Consider the following 16317-nt stretch of genomic DNA (forward strand, 5'->3'; position numbering starts at 1 on the left):
GTGAAGGTTGCACTTGTGTAATTGATGTCAATCACAAGGGCTCATATTTGTGATAGAAACATCATATTATTTTTAAAATTTTTATGATTAAAATAAATATTTAAGTTTTGCAGCCCAGAAAGTCCTCTCAACTCCATTTGGCATTGAAAGAGAAACAGGCCTTCAATATTCAACCATGGAATGAAACGTGGAGAAACGTGGAATAAAACTGCAAAAAACACTTTTCCTAGCCTATGAAAATGGCTATAGCATTTGAGAAAATCTACATTGAACTTAGATTATGATTTTTTTGTTATGTACCTCTCTTTAAAATCCTCTTTATTACTACAGGAACGTACAGAACGGGGCTGAAGACATAGCAGTCCTGAAGTTTTCAACCTTCCCAGCCTTGACTTGGTCTGATCTTTCCCTAGAAAAATCTAACATGCTCATCCTGTGTAGCTGTGTTATCTTATATCAGGGGTATTAAACAGTGATACCAGCATCCCTGACACAGCAGCTGTCAATAATAACTATTTTCCCCACATTGTCTCCTCACGAGAGAGCACCTTACTGCCGCCTTCAATGATCACTAAACAAAAGCAGGTCTAATCTAACAACAGACTAGACAATGCTTGCTGAGTGCTTTTTACTGAGAACTGAAATGAGCAATAACTAAAGACGATTCCTCTTGCGCTTGTGCAACCTTATTTAGTACTGTGTCACTGGAAGGTCAATATGCTGCCCTCTAGTGGACTGCTCCTCCATGAAAATCCTCAAAATGAACATCATCGCAGTATGATAAAAAGTTACCAAAGTCTGCGTTTCTGTGTGTCCCAGGTATGGATGAATGCAGACACACAGCTTTTTTTTCTTATAGTTTTTGCATAAGACTGATAATAGCACTGAGCACTGAGCACTTACGACAAATACAACAATAACTGCAAGTAAGAGGAAAGGTAGCTCTGCAGAATGCAATATTATATATCTAAAGTGATAAACTTCCTTTAAAATGCAAGGTAACAATTTCAGGTAATTTCAGTCCTTTAGACATACTCTAATAATGACAAAATAAGCTGACGGATGTGAAGATAGCATGCTTAATATTTTGGCTTTAGATAGATAGATACTTTATTGATCCCGTGAGGGAAATTGCAGACTCTCCTAGCTGAGGAAATGACAGTGCTGGTCTGCGATCAGTGCTGTCACATTCCCCCAAATAAAAAATACAAAAACACTGACACAGAATGCGCTTGAAGCATGGAACATAAGAAAACCACATATGATGTGCGTTTGAGCTTGTTTGAACCACAGATGCAGCCATTCAGAATGTGTGTCAAAAGTCTTGTCCATGGCAATCTTGCCGCGGCATACCATATACTGTATGAATCGGCTTGCCAAACTTAGCTTCTTACTGGCCAAAGAAGATCAATAGTTGGCACGAGTGGTGCGTTAGGTATCAGTGAAACAGTAGCTTCATTTAATATGCTCTGCTACATCTATAATGGACCCATGATGGTTTTCTGGATCCTTTATTTAAGTGTCAAGGGCTGTGTCATCAGCAAGCTTAACATTATATTTGTTCTTATAATCATTAGAATGCAAAATGTACAATAAGTGGCACAAGACACAGCTCTGTGGTGATCCATTAGGGGTGTATTGTATATCAAATAACTTATTTCCACTTTAATCTGTTGAGTGGTGCATTGGTACACTGGGTTTGGTGCATGCCTCTTACCTCAAAGGTCCATGTTCGATTTCTGCTTAGGGTACTGTCACAACCCTCTTCTTACCCCTAAAGGGCGCTCCACCCTTCTGTCCTGTACCTTGCTTCCCTGTGCCTGTTCTTGTGCTTCCGATGCGACTGGTGGAGGTTTGCTATTTATTTCCAGTCTGTCCTGTCCCCCTCACTCGGCATTGGGATCAGTTGTTGAGAGGCTCGCCTCACCAGGTCGCCCCACGTCTGCTACCTGAGGGCTTATGTCTCTTTCCCGACTCCGCCCGATACCTGGAGCCTGGAGCAAACCCCCGTGTTTGCTCCTTTCCTGCCGCTTCGCATTGGGTCTTCACGTCTCACCGGTCTCTCTCCACGGCTAGCCTCCGGATCCCGTGACAGAATGCCAAGCCTGCTCTAGACCCTGGGAGTAGTCTCCTGGCCACCCTGGCTTCTGTTCCCTTTCTCCCTTTTCTTCTTTCCTGGCTTTTGTTTTCCTGGCCTCTCTGGCTTCTGGTTCCCTGTCTCCCTGTTATTTTTTACATGTTGTGTGTTCCTCTGTTCCGTCAGGGTTTATTTCTGTTGTACGTTATTTTTTACATGTTTTGTCTGGTATTTGTCTCTGTACTCGGGTGCCCTGATTGGCTCCCCTTTCCTCAAAATAAAGGTTAACCCCAGAGAAGGGAGTTAGCTCTCAGCCATGGACTATCAGAGGTTTCCTTTCAGTTAAATGAGGTTTTTCCTCCCCCCAGTGCTGTGCAGCTTATTTTGTTATGGGTGTCCGGAGCCGCCCTTGAAGCGGGGGTACTGTCGCTACCCTCTTCCTACCCCTAGAGGGCACTCCACCTTTCTGTCCTGTTCCTTGCTTCCCTGTGCTTGTTCTTGTGCTTCCGGTGCCTCTGGTGGAGGTTTGCTTTTTATTTCCGGTCTGTCTTGTCCTCCTCACTCGGCATTGGGATCAGTTGTCGAGAGGCTTGCCTCACCAGGTCGCCCCACTTCCGCTACCTGAGGGTTTACGTCTCGTTCCCGACTTCGCCCGATACCTTAAGCTCAAAGAAAGGGAGGAATTAGTAATTCTTCCTCTGATTTACACACATATCCCACTGAATAGAACCTATTCTTAAATTCAGACCTAATTTTTTTTTTTGCTTTAACATATTTTTGTCAACTTCTCATGGGAGTACAGTGGTGATCCTTAGCTGGATTTTATTCTCTAATTTCCTTTTTTTATATCAGTCATTTCCTCTTTCATGACTAACAGACACCCTTCCAACACATAATAAAATAACAGATGAACAGCCATTTCTTTTTTATGCAAACATAGACATTTCTGTATTGCTGCTGATTATGATATGATCAAAATCTAATTGTGCTTCTGTTATAGTAGCCTGATCTTATTTTGTGAGTCTGATTTACAAAAAGTTTTTTAAAAAATGATGAAAAATATGGATGATGGTTGATGCATTGCCTGCTCCTGAGCTCAGAGTGACAATGGTGAAATGTGTGTGTGTGTGTGGGGGGGGTGTACTTCTGGCTGTACATTCATGGGTATCTCTGATAGGGCTGCCCGACATCAGAACCCAGCAATCAGCTTTTAGTCCTCTTGGGTCTTAATCAGTCTAAATATTTTGCAAATGTATCTTTCAGGATACATTTCTCTATTAAGCCACCTGTGATGACCATTGTTTCAAAAAACCTTCCTTCTGCATTAATGATCAATGTTTTCATGTTTCTCTTCAGAAATGTTTTGAAGAAAGAAATAATTAATGAGCTTTAGAAAACTGTAGTTTAGAAACATTTGTAAAGAACAAAGCTAAAATTTTGTGAGTTAATCAAATTTTTCATTTGCATATCTTTTATGTCAAGACTTCAAAAGAGCTTCACATAGATGTTTCTCACTTTACTCTCTGCAGATAATTTAGTTCTCCTTTCCAACCTCTTATTTGCTGAAGTTGGCACAGCCAAGGGCAGACGTCCAGTGTGAGCCTGCAGTCTCAGGGAGCATAAGGGGCGGAATAACCAGGAGAGGGGCCAGCGGGCACAGAAGTGGGTGAAGGTTCCCCAAGGTGAGCTACAAGAACAAAGGTGGTGAGTTAGGACAGTAGAACTTGAGTTTAAATAGGAATATCACAACTATCCACATCTGATAGCAAGGAACAGAGTAAGATTGTTTTACCAGCTACATGATGACTGATGTCAGATTAGAAAACCAAAAGAGTGACTGACAGGATGTGCTGAATTGAAAGCGACAAGCGCAATAAAAGAAATTAAGTTTTAAAAGTGATACAAACTATGCTTGACTATTCTGTAATTCTCTACTACATGCTATCCAATGAAAGCTCTTTGACGCAGAAAACAAATTCAAATATTTTGGGCAAAATAGAGGTCACATACATGTGGAACACAAAGGTTTTGTGCATTTCAGTCCATTTTGAGAAATGAACATTGATTTGTTCAACATAAAGACCATGTTGTTTGTGCTCTATGTTGTGAGAGTGCTGCTTGTCGCACATCAAGCACCAAATGGGTTTTCAGACAAAACATGACAAACATTTAAAGGATGGGGTGAATAAGGCTGAGCCTGTCAAACAGGCCATAATGAGGTACAGAAAATAGTGTCTTTACTTATTTCTGTGTAAGTAAAAGTCAAGTGATAGAAGCAAGTTACAAAACTGCTAAACATGGAAAAATACATACAGATGGAAAATTTTAAAGAGGATTTTTTCAGTTGTTAAGATGTTTTGTTTATCTCTAGAATTAAGGACTTACCTGTGTGTGCTAGACTGGTGGAGGGATGCATACTGTTACTGTATGTGAAATGGCTGAAAATGTTAACAAACAGCTGACGTTGCCATTTAAAGATATACTGTAAACATATTTAGTATTGTACTAGATGAGTGAATTGATATAAATGAAATACTAACATTTGCAATTCTCATGAGATAGTGTGACTCAGATGCAATTTGAGAAGAGCTACATTATTTAAAACACATGTATTCCACAACTTCAGGAGAAAATACAGTACCTAAGACATTTATTAATCATTTTGAGGAAAGAAACTGACGTCATGAAAATACTTTCTGTAACGACTAACAGTGCATCTGCTATGGTTTCCCTATGGTAAATTTTAAGAAGCTTAATAATGTGATGAAAATTGTGAATTTTCTAGTTTCTCAATCTGCCTTGATGTACAGGCAGTTTCAAATTCTGTTTTGGGAGGTGGATAGTGCATACAAAGGCATTTCACTTCACAGAAGTGTTTATTGGATAAGCCGTGGGAAGATTTTGGTATTTTTTATGGGCTGTTGTGATGCAATCAAAAGCTTTTTGTCAAATGTTACTACCTCAAATTGCATGAAGAAAAATGGGATGCAAAACTAAATGTTTTTCCATGTTTCAAAATGTGGAAGGCATTTCTTGCAAAATTTGCCATTTTTTCCTTAGGACCTTGACACTTCAACTTTATGGTATTTCCAACATCTTAAAGAACTTTCAAAACATAACACTGCAGCTGAATTTGGAGTGTATGTGCAAGAACGGGCATCAGAATTTCATGATTTACAAGATTTTGGCCCAATGTTTTCTTTACAAATTAAAACAGATAGCTTTCATAACATTGACATACATTTTTCAGTGTTTCAATGAATGGGTGTTGAGGATTTTGAAATGCAGCTAATTGAATTTCAGTGAACAGTTAAATTTGACTTTGTGAAGAAAATGTCACATTTTCATTGTTGTAAGCATTTGGATCAACAATTGATGTGATGTGTTCTTACTATAGCCAGTAAACAACTGAACACTCTAAGGCTTGTGTGCTGCTTAAAGTGTTAAGCTAAGTTGACAATAAAAAAGTATCAAAGACATGCAAATCCATACAAAATTCCTCATGAGCTTTCTTTTGGCATGCCCCATCTGAAAAGTTGCCAACCCCTGCTCTATTTAATCCCAATAAGATCAAACTTTCAACACCCAGGAAGACAGGAGTAGAGACAGGAAGAACAGAAGCAAAGCAGAGAAAAGAGAAAGAGAGGGAGATAGAGAAAGTGAACCAGGCAACAGGACCTTGTTCTGACTGGTCTTTAGGCCAGATCCTAGCTACTGTATGTGTTTGAACCGTGTCTAAGAGAGACACTCTGATTTCCATTATTGCAGACCTCAGGCTAATAACATTCTCTCCTTGTTGACGATGCATTTGTAGAATAGGAGGTAGAATCTCATTCGCTTTGTGGCATCCAGGTTTATATGAAGGGAGATTTAGTTCTGTTTAGGCTTTAAGTACTGTTTCAATAACATGGTTTTCAGGGACCTCAGAATGTAGACCTCTGAGACGCCTTGCTTTATGAATGATCAAACTTATATGTTGAGTTTGGCGTTGTCTAGCTGTGTCATTACTAAATATACAGTATGTTTGTTCTAGTTTGCCTCTCATTTATTACTTCTTCGCCAGAGCTGTGGTACCAAAGAAAGAACTCAAACTCTACCAACAGCTCAGGTATATCTTAGACATTTGGGGGAAATAATTATTTAAATTATTGTTTAACCCACTGTGTTTTCTTAGCTCTCTATTTTCAGCAATTCCTTTGATAAAGTTTTCAATTTGAGATGAGATCGCCTGTTCTTTCCTTTTCTCCTTAAAAAGTACTCTTTTCCTAACATGGGTTTTCCTTAATGTCACTTTTGTAAATTAATTATATATAAGCTTCAAGCATTCCTCAATCCAGAGAGATACTCCGTAGCTGACACTTTTCTGTTTTCTCATTCTCAATCCATTGGCCTCAACAGTGCACAGATTCCACTGGACAGACTCATTTCAGTAGGTTGCAACTGGGATGGCCGGGGATCTTCAGACAGGAGCCCAGTGTGAGCCCCCAGTCCAGGGGAGCAGACTGGAGCAGAAGGGACAGAAGATCCAGGAGAGGGGCCAGTGGGCAAACAAGTGGGAGTTCATCTTGGCTGTTGCTGGACAGATTGTTGGTTTGGGCAACGTGTGGAGGTTCCCCTACCTGTGCTATAAAAATGGAGGAGGTGAGAAGGAGACTGTTAATATAGCTGAGATGGCAGTTTGTAGTGTGCTTAACTGTGTGACTGTGAGCAGCACTGATAGCATGGAGCCTGGCTGTGGGTCAGAATGGCATTACTTTCTATTCTGTTTTCTTACAAGCTACATGTTGCTGTTTTTCCCCGATGGACTCCTGGTCTCAGCTCCTCCAGCATAGGAAGGTCAATTTAGTGATACTGGAGTGAACACTGTATTTTCTTCCTGCAGGTGTCTTCCTCATCCCCTATGTCCTGTTCCTGTTTACCTGCGGAATCCCCCTGTTCCTGCTGGAGACAGCTCTGGGGCAGTACACCAGCCAGGGGGGCATCACCTGCTGGAGGAAGATCTGCCCTCTGTTTGAAGGTTGGTAACATTGCTGCAGTTTGTTCTACAGAAAGTACAAAACAAGCAAAGGCTATTTTTGTCACTTGTTCACGGGTGAGCACATAGATTTGTATTTTTGCATTGATAAAGTACTCAGACCTGCTGGGAGAAAATTGGTCTGAGATGGCAGTTCATTCTAACATCACACCAGTTTTTGCACAATAAAGGCAATGGCATGTTTTACCCCAATTTAGTATTTCAGTTCTATATTTCCATCTCTATTGTTTTCTACAGGAATTGGTTTATGTACTGTGGTGATCAATACCTATGGTAGTACAGTTTACATCATCATCCTGGCCTGGGCCTTCTTCTACCTGTTCTCCTCCTTCAGCTCTGAGCTGCCGTGGGCCAGCTGCACAAACACCTGGAACACAGGTACTGGAGCACAGGAGCTGATTAGCTGCCCCCTTGAAACTTGAGTGCACTGTAAATGAAGACTCCAGAGATACTCTTTTCCCTGGCTGAGTGCCCTGGTGTGAGTGAAGCTGTCAGCCAGTCATGAAGTTGATAATTCAGAAGTTTGTGCATTAGCAGAATTTCGATCTTGTTTTCTCTGCATTCACGCCAGTACTTGCAGTCCACACAAAAAAACAAACTTCTTCTATTCTGCTGGTCTTCTGACAGATGCCTGTGTGGAATTTCACAAGGAAAATCTCACTTCCAACTGGACAGATGCTGAAAGGACCACCTCTACTGTAATGGAGTTCTGGAAGTAAGTTGGACACCCTCACACCTGTACACACACAATCACATTTTTTATCTTGTCCTCTCTGCACTCTCACCAGTACTTGCTGTCTTCAATACAAGGTTGCACACTTCTTCCATTCTCTTAACTCTTCTGGCAGATGATTGTGTGGAGTTTGATAAGCAGAATCTCACTTCCAACTGGACAGATGCATAAAAAAACACTTCTACTGTAATGGAATTCTGGAAGTACTGTATGTTAGACACCCTCACACCTGTACATACACAATCACATACTGTGGGCATGTCTTTCAACACAATTATGTCTGTGTCCTGTTCGCTGCAGCAGGAGGGTGCTGGGTATCTCTGGTGGAATCGATGAGGTGGGCAGTCTGAGATGGGAACTGGCCCTGTGTCTCCTGCTGGCCTGGATTATCTGTTACTTTTCTGTCTGGAAGGGAGTGAGGTCCACAGGGAAGGTGAGACACTATTGCTGTTGGGGTGACTTTTGCTCTGTGCTGATGAACAAATTTTCATTACATCTAGACAATTGTTTGTTAGCTATAATTGTCTTTATTGTACAATGGAACATAAAGTTTCAAAATGTGAAGGTAATATTTGGCCCATTTAAGCTGTTTGGTTGCTAGAGATTTTTGAAATAAAGGGCCAAATCCAGACATTTCTTGAAGGAAGCCAAAGTATTGGCTTAAACATTGTTGGGTAGCTTGTTTTTCACAGTGCCTCTGATTCTCAGTTTTAAATACACTTCCAAGTACAGTAGGTTGCTTTTGTGTGAACTTGGGTGAGTCCTTTGGTGTGATATAATATGTTCAATGATCTTGAATTCCTGAATCAAGCCGCCTCAAAACGTTCTGATGAGATTTACAGCGATTCAGTTGTTTTAGCCAGTCAGTGCAATTTCTTAGGCTAAGAAAATCTTTTCTTACAATTTAGACAGGCTGATTGAAGAGGATGTCAATCACAAAGGAACATTTCTGTGTAGAAACATATTACTGTACATCATTTTTAAAAATGTGTTATAATTAAAATAAACCTTTTATATTTTGCTGAAGGCGAGTGGTAGACCAGAAAGTTCTTCTGACCCCAAGTAGTGTTAATGTAAACAATTCAAATTAAATTGCTCTGTATGTCTATGGTTTCAGGTGGTGTACTTCACAGCCACTTTCCCCTATGTGATGCTGGTGGTGCTGCTGGTTAGAGGACTCACCCTGCCTGGAGCTGCTGATGGGCTGGTCTTCTACCTCTCCCCTGACCCAGCCCGGCTTGCTGACCCTCAGGTACTTCAGGACACACAGATCAGCTCTCCTCCACTGTGTCTGTCATGAATTCTGAAAACATACTGTAGATTCATATGGTTCATTATTAGAATACACATATATTATTCCCTTGTCTCTGTCTCTCCTAGGTGTGGATGGATGCAGCAAAACAAGTGTTTTCCTCTTACAGTCTCTGTGGGGGAATTTTGACGTGTCTGGGCAGCCACAACAAATATAACAACAACTGTTACAAGTGAGTGCAAAGGTCATGGCAAAATTGTAACTTTGCTAATCCCTTTGCTCTTCCCTACAAATAGACACATTGCACACTGAGCAAAAGAAACCATTCAAAAATGGACTCTTGTATCATTCATTATACTACAAGAACAGACCACCTGTGTTCATTGTTCTGACAGGTCTTTCCACTGGCGGGTTACTCTCCCAGCCTCAGCTCTAGAATGTGTGATGAATGTGTTCGGATGCTTGACAACATGACACCATGGTCTCTCTTCATCCAGGGACTCCTTCTACCTCTGCCTCCTCAACAGCGCTACCAGCTTTGTGGCTGGATTTGCCATCTTCTCTGTGCTGGGCTTCATGGCGTACGAGCAGGGAGTGGACATCTCGCTGGTGGCCGAGTCCGGTGAGCTGCAGTCTGTTCACATCTACAACTTGTCATCCTGGTTCTCCTCTGACTGGAATGCGCTCTTTAAATGTAAACCTTGGAGGACTGTCCTGTGAAAAACATTTTCTTAACCCAAAGGAATGATTTGTTTGACTGTTTTTGTGGAACTTCAGTTGATCTGTGGCTAGAATCTAACGGTAATTGTACTGTGCATTTTAAGATTTACTATGTGAGTTCATGAATGTTTTCTTGTGTCTGACTGTGCAGGTCCTGGCCTGGTGTTCATCACGTACCCGAGGGCACTGGCCATGATGCCTCTTCCTCAGCTCTGGGCCACCTTCTTCTTCATCATGATCATCCTGCTAGGACTGGACACAGAGGTGAGACCATATTATTATTCCATATTATATACAGTATGCCCAAGGTAAAAAGCAATGGAATAACTTGACTCCCTAATTTGACTGTGGTCTCTGTTGTCTTGCTCTGTGCAGTTTGTGGGGATTGAAACCGTGATGACGGCCATCGTGGATTTGTTTCCTGCAGTGTTCCGGAGAGGATACCGGCAGGAGCTCCTCCTGCTCCTCTTCTGTGTGGTCTGCTTCCTGCTTGGGCTCCTCATGGTCACTGAGGTGAGGACTGTAGGGCTGAGGGGCCTGACAGGCAACCAACAAGCTGTCTGTTAAGGGATCAGCAAGTTCTTCTGAACAAGCCAAAGAGCTGAAGAGATGTATTGAAAACTGTAGGATATTTGTGGCATAGCGCGACATTTTCATCTAATCTATAGTGTTCCATCACTGTAACCAAACCACCATTATCATTCTAGCAAATATTGAAACGGTGTATTGTCTCTCCACAGGGAGGCTATTATGTCTTCCAGCTGGTTGATTACTATGGCAGCAATGGGACCCACATTTTGTTTGTTGCCATATTTCAGAGCACTTGCATTGGATGGGTGTACGGTGAGCTCGTACTCCATTATCACAAATCTTTACGTGCAGGATGCTGAATGCTTCACCATGTAGCTTTTATTTTTGTTATGAATCCATCAATATCTAAACAACGTAGAATGGAACAGTGGTTATCTAACATTATGTTGTGTTGAATTTACGATATTTTAAAAATCCTTAATCCTTAGTGAATGGCTTCTGTTGACTTCTGGGTTTCATACAGGAGCTGATCTCTTCTGTGCCAGCATTGAGGACATGACTGGCTATCGGCCTTTGTCTGCATTTCAGTACTGCTGGCGCTACATCACTCCAGCTGTGTGCACTGTAAGTATATGTCTTAAACTTTCTCAAATTAAGTTCCCCTTTAAAAAGCAGTTTCATTTGCAATATGACATTCTGTATTTTAATTCATCCTCTCCATTGCTCCTGTTCTGTTTTGGTGAAGCTTAGTCTGCTGTCTGTTCTCTCTCCTTCAGGGCATCTTCATCTTCTCCCTGGTCAAGTTCACCCCCCTGAAGTTCAACAACACCTATGTGTATCCAGACTGGGTGTATGTCCTGGGCTGGCTCTTTGCCCTCTCCTCTGTCATCTGTGTGCCTCTGGTCATGCTGTATAAACTCACCAGGACTGCAGGAACACTAAGCCAGGTACCGTTCCTCCCTCTGTAGTGACTGGAGAGCTCTATCCTGACCTCTGACAGTTTGTTCTTCCTCCTGAACCAATGTCTGTAACAAACTCATCTGTTCCTGGTGTCTCTCCAGCGTTTGCACCACCTGTGTCACCATGCCCAGGACCTGCCTCTCAGCCAGAAGCAGAGACAGAGCTGTGATCCTCTGAACTCAGACTCCAGAGCTCTGTTGAGTTTTAGAGAGAAACAGCCAAAGGTTGAAGGAAGCCTTGAAGCTCCAATCCCAGCAGCCTCTATCTGTTAACACAGCAGCACTGTAGAAAGTGGTTCAATATGGGTGCCTGTGGTGTTTGGGGTAGACACGGTCATTCATGGTAATAAAGGTTAAATGTAATTAATACAGTATTTTAATCATGCGTTAATAAATCTATCAAATTACTGTAGCAAATTCTTCCTGACCTAATACTTTGTTGTTTATTATGGAAAGAGTGTAATTATTTCTGTATGTATGTTAGTTTTTGTTTGAAGCCCTGCTTATTGAGAAAGAGATTTTCAAATTCCTCCTCTGGATTGCTTTCATATCACACAGAGCATACTGTAAGTTTTCCTTGATCACAATATCCAAAGGTATTCCCCTTTAATGCATTATAATAAACATCTGACTGGAGTAGAATGGTGATTCTAGTGTGTTTCTTATACTGTAGGTCAATTTCGAATTTCAGATAAGCAAATAAGGTCTGCAGGCAGAAGCCCAGTGTGAGCCCCCAGTGTTGGGGAGAAACTGAAGGGGCAGAAGATCCGGGAGAGGGGCCAGTGGGCAAACAAATGGAAGTACTGTAAATCTGGGATCCAAGTGGAGACTTATCGGGTGGAGGTTCCCCGAGCTGTGCTATAAGAGGAGGTGAGATAAGTTAGGACAGTCTCCTCAGTCTGTGCTCTGTCTTGCCCAGTCTACCTTCATCTTCTCCTTGATCAGGTACACAGCAAATATCTGGGCTCCCCCATTTCTGAAAGGTCACAAGCAATACATTTAGTGCCCAGAAGAATTCACAAGAAGAAAATTTACTTTTTAAGATGAGTTTTAAATGAGCAATATTGTAAGTATTCAATTTTCTCTTTTAGAAAGATGTACTGTAATTATTAAATTGCTCATAAATGAATGCTGAGAGCCCATCCCATCTTTATGAAAAATGTCTGATTGTATATCTTTCCTGTGGGAAGACCTCTGCTGTGTTATTAAAGCTTAAGCAGACTTGGCTGTCTCAGAAGCTGGCTGCAAAGCATGAGGATTATGAGGTGATTTTAACAGGTACTGTATCATCCACCTGTCAATTCTCCACTCTACACAACGTTTCCAAGAATTAGTCATAGTGATGAAAGTCATTGGGAATTGGTAAGAAGGAGAATGGTTTTACTTTGTTTCATGGAAAAACACCAGTGCTGCTTGTTTTATTTTGTTTTCTGTTTAATGGATGAATGGCCTTGTCCTTCTGTATTATTGTTGCTGTTACAGTAAGTTTTCATTCTGAGCTCAGCACACACCTTATCACCTTATCTTGCATATTGCTCATCCTGTTTCTTCTTTTCTTTGTTCCTTATAACACAAGACACTGTCATGAGATGGCAGTTTGCAGTGTGCTTAACTGTGTGACTGTGAGCGGCACTGATAGCATGGAGCCTGGCTTTTGGTTAGAATGAGAGTATTTTCTGTTCTGTGTTTGCTTACAAGATACTACAGTAGTTGCTGTTTTCCCTGATGGACACCTGGTTTCAGCTCCTCCAGCATCTAAAAGGTCAATTTAGAGATACTAGGGTGAACAGTGTACTGTATTTTGTTCTTGCAGGTGTCCTCCTCATCCTCTAAGTCCTGTTACTGTTTACTTGTAGAATACCCCTGTTCATGCTGGAGACGGCTCTGGGGCAGTACACCAGCCAGGGGGGCATCACCTGCTGGAGGAAGATCTGCCCCCTGTTTGAAGGTTGGTAACATTGCTGCAGATTGTTCTACAGAAAGTACAAAACAAGCAAAGACTATTTTTGTCATTTGTTCAAAGGTGAGCACATAGATACATGCACTGTACATGTACTGGTACAATGGAATTCTTACAGAAAGTCTCACTATTGTTAAAAAAAGTGTAAGACTCAAATTGCAGACAGTGCATCAAGACAATATACAGTACAGACAAACAGTAGACAATGTACCTGTACAAGTAAACAAGTAAACAGTTTAAGTTTAAACAATGCAGACCTGTAAAGAATGACTGGAGATGTGCAATAAATAAATAAGAAATCATAATGAGGTAGATGGTGTAGGTGTGGACCGAGGGGCATGGCTAAATTTGTTCGCCAATCGCACTGCTTGTGGATAGAAGCTATTGAAGAATCTAGTGGTAAGTGTCCGTATGCTCTTGTATCTCTTGCCTGAGGGCAGTGGGATGAAGAGCTCATGCCTGGGGTGGTGACTGTCCTCTGTGATGGCCAGAATTCTACCATGGCAATGGTCCTTATAGAGCTGTTTAATCTCTGTGAGACCACAGCCAATGATCTTCTGGGCCACATTAACCATTCTCTGCAGTGCCTTTCTCTCTCTCGAGAAGTGTTGCCGAACCACACAGTGATCCTGTAGGTGAGGACACTCTCGATGGTGCAGCAGTAGAAGTTCACCAACACAGGTACTGCCACCGCCCATCGCTTGAGGCACTTCAGGAAATAGAGATTAATCGAGATAATGTCCATGTTCACAGTCTAGGTTAGGTAATTAGAAATGTGACTGTTTCCACTTCTGTTCCATCAATACTGAGTGGGCTGTGAGTGTGTGGCCTGCATCTCCAAAAGTCCACAATTAGTTCTTTTGTTTTACTCACGTTCAAGTCCAGGTTATTGCTATGACACCACCTCAGAAGCTGTACGACTTCATCCCTGTAAGTGGACTCGTCATCATTTAAAGATGCGGTTGTTTCTGTGTCTTGCTGTGCAGTCGTGAGTGAATAGGCAGTACAACCTTGGACTAAGACAGCAGCCTTGTGGGGTGCTAGTGCTCAGGGTGAGTGGTGTTGATGTTTTACTACTTATCTGCACCACCTGTGGTCTATGGATTAGGAAGAAACAGAGTTGCACAGTCCTAATCCCCTGAGCTTTGTCAGAGGATGTGAATCACAGAGTATCATATCTGTGAAGAAACATGGTACTTTAGGACACACAGGCCACCTCTCTGCCCAGACCCGGCGCCAGACAATGATCAACGGGGGGGGAGCACTAATATTTATATGTTTTGGTCTGTAAATGGATGAAATATAGTATGGTATAGAAAGTATAGTCTTTCTGCATACTGGCTGACATACGAATTTTGTCTCCTTCAAAAGTGTTTATAACATCGCCACAGATGGTGTTAACAAACACAAAGAACATTCCAACGTTATTTCCAGAACAACAGACTCGACCACTGCCCACTCGAAAACACAAGCACCATCACAAAGAATCCAGTTAAATAAAGCAAATCGCACCAAATCATCTAAAATGCAAAAGGTGTTTTACTCCTCCATGGCGGGAGTGACAATCAGGACCATGGCTGGTAGCCAAGCTGATAAAACTAGTCAAGACAACATAATCATTGTGAACAGTGATGAATACAAATAACGTTAGAGGCTCTTGTTCAGTGAGAAAGAAAAACATCTTAGTTACCATCAGAAAAGCTGAAATCAAAACATGTGACTTGAACTGAACTTTTAGGAACGATGATCGGAAAACAGTTTCCAGTGTGGAGAAAGAGTTTTCGCATGTTGCGGTCGAAGCACAGCATACTAAGGCCAGTTTAAATGTTATTAATAGGCTACTGCGGGCTTTGCTTAAATGGTTTTGTGGTGCTCTGACAGCAGTCTCTGAACAGTCCATTCCTGAAGCCTGTTCCTCTTACATTAGGGACATGAGGAATCGGTACGCAACTTGGTACGCTTGGTACATAAATCGAATCCGATCAAAAACGAACCGGTGCACCACTGGGCATTCCGGGTGAATTAACGAACGCACCCATATGTGCTATAAAGCACCCAGCACATAGCCTACAAAAGCAAATAGCTTACGAAAGCAAAATGCAACATCCATCTATAGAAAAACAACTAGCTACAGACTAATGAACAAAGGCATGCCGATGCTAACCAACACACCGTCCCAACGAAATTATAGCAAGCACAATTCAGTTTGAAAACTTAACAGAGGTCAGAGATGCCACGGGTGGCACAGGAATAATAATATCATGTAAACTGACCTAATTTAGTCTAATATTCAGCTTAGCCCTACTTTTGATGTTTTTTGAGTTGGCGTGCAATGTTTGGTCTACAGCACAAAGTAAATATGGCAGGGCTTGGCATTGAATATGATAACTGTTCAGAATTGGACCAGTCCAAGTGTGCTTTTTTAAAATAACATTTGTTTTCTGTGCCAACCTGATTAACTTTGGCAAGCTCGTATGCGAGTAGCTTATTTGATATTGCACCACAACTGATAAGATTTTTTATTTTATTCCAATGTCAAGAGTTTGACAGCGACTTAGCCAATTATATCACATTGACCTCCCCATTTCATTTGTTTCATTTTTTTATTGGTTAGAAACGCTATGACAAGCATCACACCGTCAATTTTTCTTTTAATTGACTGGCTCAGAGAGGAATCTCTCTTTGACTGGGTGGGCCAGGCTCACCAGTAACTACGCCCCTGAATTGGAGTATTAACATTTTTTCCAGGGGAGCACAATGGTCCATCTGGGGGAGCATTGCCCCCCCTGTAGAGACGACACTGTCTCTGCCACTATGTCTATTAGGAGCTCAGAAATCATCGATATATGTGGATCATTATTGGAAAATACGTAGTATTCCCTTAGCTCTGTCTTTCCTAGGTGTGGATGGATGCAACAAGACAAGTTCTTTCTCTTACAGTCTCTGTGGAGGAACTTTTTAAATCCCACTCTTCTCCCCTACAATGAGACACTTTCCAAACAGAAAAAGAGAATCCATGTATTTTTCATGATACTACAAGAAGAAAAACC

The 16317-nt window shown here is 41.6% G+C and overlaps 1 protein-coding gene across 3 annotated transcripts; it reads left to right on the forward strand.

The window, feature by feature from the left end:
* The first annotated feature begins 3585 nt into the window (after positions 1-3585).
* Positions 3586-12110, forward strand: LOC148658849 (sodium- and chloride-dependent GABA transporter 2-like). 3 transcript variants are annotated; one of them, XR_015940223.1, is made up of 16 exons: positions 3586-3759; positions 6476-6718; positions 6960-7094; positions 7350-7490; positions 7740-7827; positions 8146-8278; positions 8963-9097; positions 9226-9329; positions 9595-9719; positions 9969-10081; positions 10193-10330; positions 10558-10660; positions 10872-10972; positions 11125-11295; positions 11410-11650; positions 11981-12110. XR_015940223.1 is itself a non-coding variant. In XM_088640558.1 (15 exons), exons 2-15 carry the CDS (start codon positions 6523-6525, stop codon positions 11578-11580), a joined length of 1854 nt encoding a protein of 617 aa, XP_088496684.1. In that variant the 5' UTR covers positions 3586-3759; positions 6476-6522; the 3' UTR covers positions 11581-11949. The 3 variants fall into 3 exon arrangements, 2 of the variants coding, with proteins under 2 accessions (XP_088496684.1, XP_088496685.1); XM_088640558.1 differs by lacking the exon at positions 11981-12110 and having other exon boundaries at positions 11410-11949; XM_088640559.1 differs by lacking the exons at positions 3586-3759; positions 11981-12110 and adding an exon at positions 5831-6185 and having other exon boundaries at positions 11410-11949.
* The last annotated feature ends 4207 nt before the right edge of the window (positions 12111-16317 follow it).

Source organism: Lepisosteus platostomus, chromosome 7 (assembly GCF_059453375.1).
Source record: "Lepisosteus platostomus isolate fLepPlt1 chromosome 7, fLepPlt1.hap1, whole genome shotgun sequence".
NCBI lineage: Eukaryota > Metazoa > Chordata > Actinopteri > Semionotiformes > Lepisosteidae > Lepisosteus > Lepisosteus platostomus.